At 34.9% G+C, this 3,016-nt stretch overlaps 1 protein-coding gene across 1 annotated transcript in view; it reads left to right on the top strand.

Moving 5' to 3' along the window:
• The window catches only part of NCAPD3 (non-SMC condensin II complex subunit D3), a 57,428-nt gene that overhangs the window by 11,551 nt on the left and 42,861 nt on the right, over positions 1-3,016 (top strand). The window contains exons 4-7 of the mRNA XM_019634321.1: positions 1,080-1,264; positions 1,910-2,077; positions 2,187-2,248; positions 2,443-2,530. Coding sequence (XP_019489866.1) covers positions 1,080-1,264; positions 1,910-2,077; positions 2,187-2,248; positions 2,443-2,530 — 503 coding nt within the window. The remainder of the gene's footprint in view (positions 1-1,079; positions 1,265-1,909; positions 2,078-2,186; positions 2,249-2,442; positions 2,531-3,016) is intronic.

Genomic DNA, 3,016 nt, shown 5'->3' with positions numbered 1-3,016 from the left:
AATAATAATAATAATAATAATAATAATAATATGCATAAAATGGAAATCCCTTGCTTACTTCATGGAGTTGTTATGAGGTTTTAGATAAATATAGTAAAATTTAGTAATATACATGAATGTGCTTAATGTAATTAATACCTGCCACATATTTGGTTTTTAGTAAATGTTTTATTTGGGTGAGTGAATGAATTAGCTGAGTAAATTCGATAGTTTATTAGAAGGTGCTTTGTAAACTTCAGGTAAAATACAAGTGTGAAGTAATATTCTTTTTCTGCTTTTTCTATAAAGGATTATCAGTAGCATTCATTGCCATTTATAAGTGACAACTAATTCTGTTTTTGCCCTAATTGCTAAGCTACAATATGAGAGGGTAGGGAGAGAAACTGGATGATATTCCTATTGTTATCTCTAAGGAATGTTTTCACAGTTTACATTGTATATTTATTGAATACCTGGGAATTGTCTAAGAAATGCATCCCCAATGTTCAGCCCAAAACGATATCAACCTGACTTATCTTCAGACACTTGAAATGGTTTTCTGTGGACTTTGAGAATTCTCTGTTATGCCTTAAACTGAATTTTCTTTTCTCTTCTAGGTTATCGGTTGTGTTTTCCATCAAATGCTAAATGTAATATTAATGTTAGAAGTAGGTGAAGGATCCCATCGTGCCCCCCTTGCTATTACTTCACCAGTCATCAATAGTAGAAACCAGGCAGTCCGGTTCATCAGGTAAAACACACGCAGCTTGGATTTTTACTCTCTTTATCACTCTCCCTTCGTCTTCTTGGCTCTGTACTAACCAAGATTTCTGACACCAATGCAAACTAACAAATTTCTAGCCTGTTTGTGGTTTGAGGGCTCAAAATAAAGCACTTCTTAGCTCATCTGGTTCATGTGGTCTGGGCCTCTGCGTTGGAACCTTGTGGAAGGGATAAGGAATCTNTTTTTGTGAAAGGGTCATTGTTATTCAAAGTTAATGAAAAGCTTGTTTTCTCTTTTTAAATTTTTTATCTGTTGTTACTCGCATATTTCAAAACAATTAAATCTAACCTGCTTACTCTTTATTCTTTATGAATAGGCAGTGTAGCCAATCAAGTATTCCACCCAGTGATGTTTGACAAATGTATACAGATTCTAAAGAAGAGCTGGCCTCAGGAATCTAACTTGAGTCGGAAAAGGAAGAAAGAACAGCCTAAGAACTCACAGGCTGATTCAAGAGGGCATAGAAAAAGAGGAAAGCCACCCAGGAAAGATGATATTGAGGTAAGAAGTAAGTGGAACAATAAAAATCTGTACTAACATGTGATTTTGATTTAAGAATTAACTTTACATTAAAATATGATTTCAGGCATAATGATTATAACCAAAAGGTCCCAAAGTATTATCAGCTCTCTGATAGACTAGGTTGCATCTTGGGCTTCACATACCACTGAGAGTACATTTCTACCTTGCCATCTTTCCAACCTCCCCATCATCTCGCCCCAGGTTTGCTTGACAACTTGCTAACAGGTATATTTGCCACATTATCTCATCGTCAATAGAGAGGGTTGTTGAAGTGTCCTGAGGACTCAGGTCCATAAGGGTGTAAGAATAACATAAATTCTCGATTCTTTTGTGACTAGGTAGGATGGTAGGGGTTCATTGATGTGAGAATTTCTAAGAAACATAAGAATTCTCATTGACACAAAAATACGGAGCTCAAAACTTGTAGCAGTCACCTAGTCCAATGATTTACTGTTGTGGTGTGGAGACATAGAGCAGTCAAGGGACCTGGTCAGAGTCATGTCACCTTATCAACTCAGCAACCCCCTGGAATTTCACTGGATTCATTTGAGTAAATTGAAAATCATATGGGACAAAGTGTTAGGCATTATTATGCTGTCACCTATGCATTTCCTCATAATCTAGATGGATGAAATTATAGAAGAACAAGAAGATGAAGAGAATATTTGTTTTTCTGCCTGGGACCTTTGTCAAATTCGAAATGCCATCTTTCACCTTTTGAAGAATTTTTTAAGGCTTCTGTCCAAGTTTTCACTGAAAGAAAAGCCACAGTGTGTACAGAATTGTATAGAGGTAAGTAAAAATTCTAAGAAACTTGGGGCAACCTCAAAAAGCACAGACGATGGCTAGTACTTAATGAATAGGAAAAAAATCAGGCCTTTTCTTGGTGTCTGTTTTCTAGGTCTTTGTGGCATTAACTAATTTTGAGCCAGTTCCTCGTGAATTTCATGTTACACAAGCCAGGTGAGCCATTAAATCTTCCAATGCTAAAATTTAAATATAGGATAATAAATTTTGCTCCAGCAGAAGTATAAATGCCATTTTATCTTAATTGGTACACAGGTGGAATTTATTCATTTAATTGTGGCTTCTATAGTTAAGGGAATATTCCAAGTAAAATCATATTTATTAACTAATCTTTGGCCTTTTTTCTTTAGAAACCTTAATCGAGCAAAGTACATACCAGAACTGGCCTATTATGGATTGTATTTGCTGTGCTCCCCAATTCATGGAGAAGGAGACAAGGTAAAGGAGACAAGGGTCCAATTTAGTTACTAGTTCAATTGAAAGCATGCAATCATATAAAGGAAAAACCCTGGAAGCATTTGATATAATGTCATTTTAGTTTACTAGGCTATTTTCATGACCTTTTATCATTTGTGTAATAAAAAGCATCACCATTTCTATTTGTTGCCTACTCTTCATCACCAGACTTATATCCAAATAGTTGATGACCACACCAAACTATTGTTAGGTTTCATATATAAAAAATGGTTCCAGTATGAATTAGGTAAGAAGAATATATAAGCTACTGAACAGATTGTTACTTTTATAGATATATTCACCAAATTGTTCTAAAAAGAATAGACAGCCAAAATTTTCAAGTTTCCCTTGGAAATTCATGTGTGCATCAGTAATTTTATTAGTATTTGTATTATTTTGGTTGGTAATTCTGTGGAAATATTACTGGTTATCAATCCTGTTAGCCTTCATATATATGGATTTTGCCTC

The sequence above is a fragment of the Hipposideros armiger genome, unplaced genomic scaffold (assembly GCF_001890085.2).
Source record: "Hipposideros armiger isolate ML-2016 unplaced genomic scaffold, ASM189008v1 scaffold_1584, whole genome shotgun sequence".
Taxonomy (NCBI): Eukaryota; Metazoa; Chordata; class Mammalia; order Chiroptera; family Hipposideridae; genus Hipposideros; species Hipposideros armiger.
The sequence above is the reverse complement of the archived record's forward strand: the minus strand, read 5'-3'. Positions and strand labels throughout refer to the sequence as shown.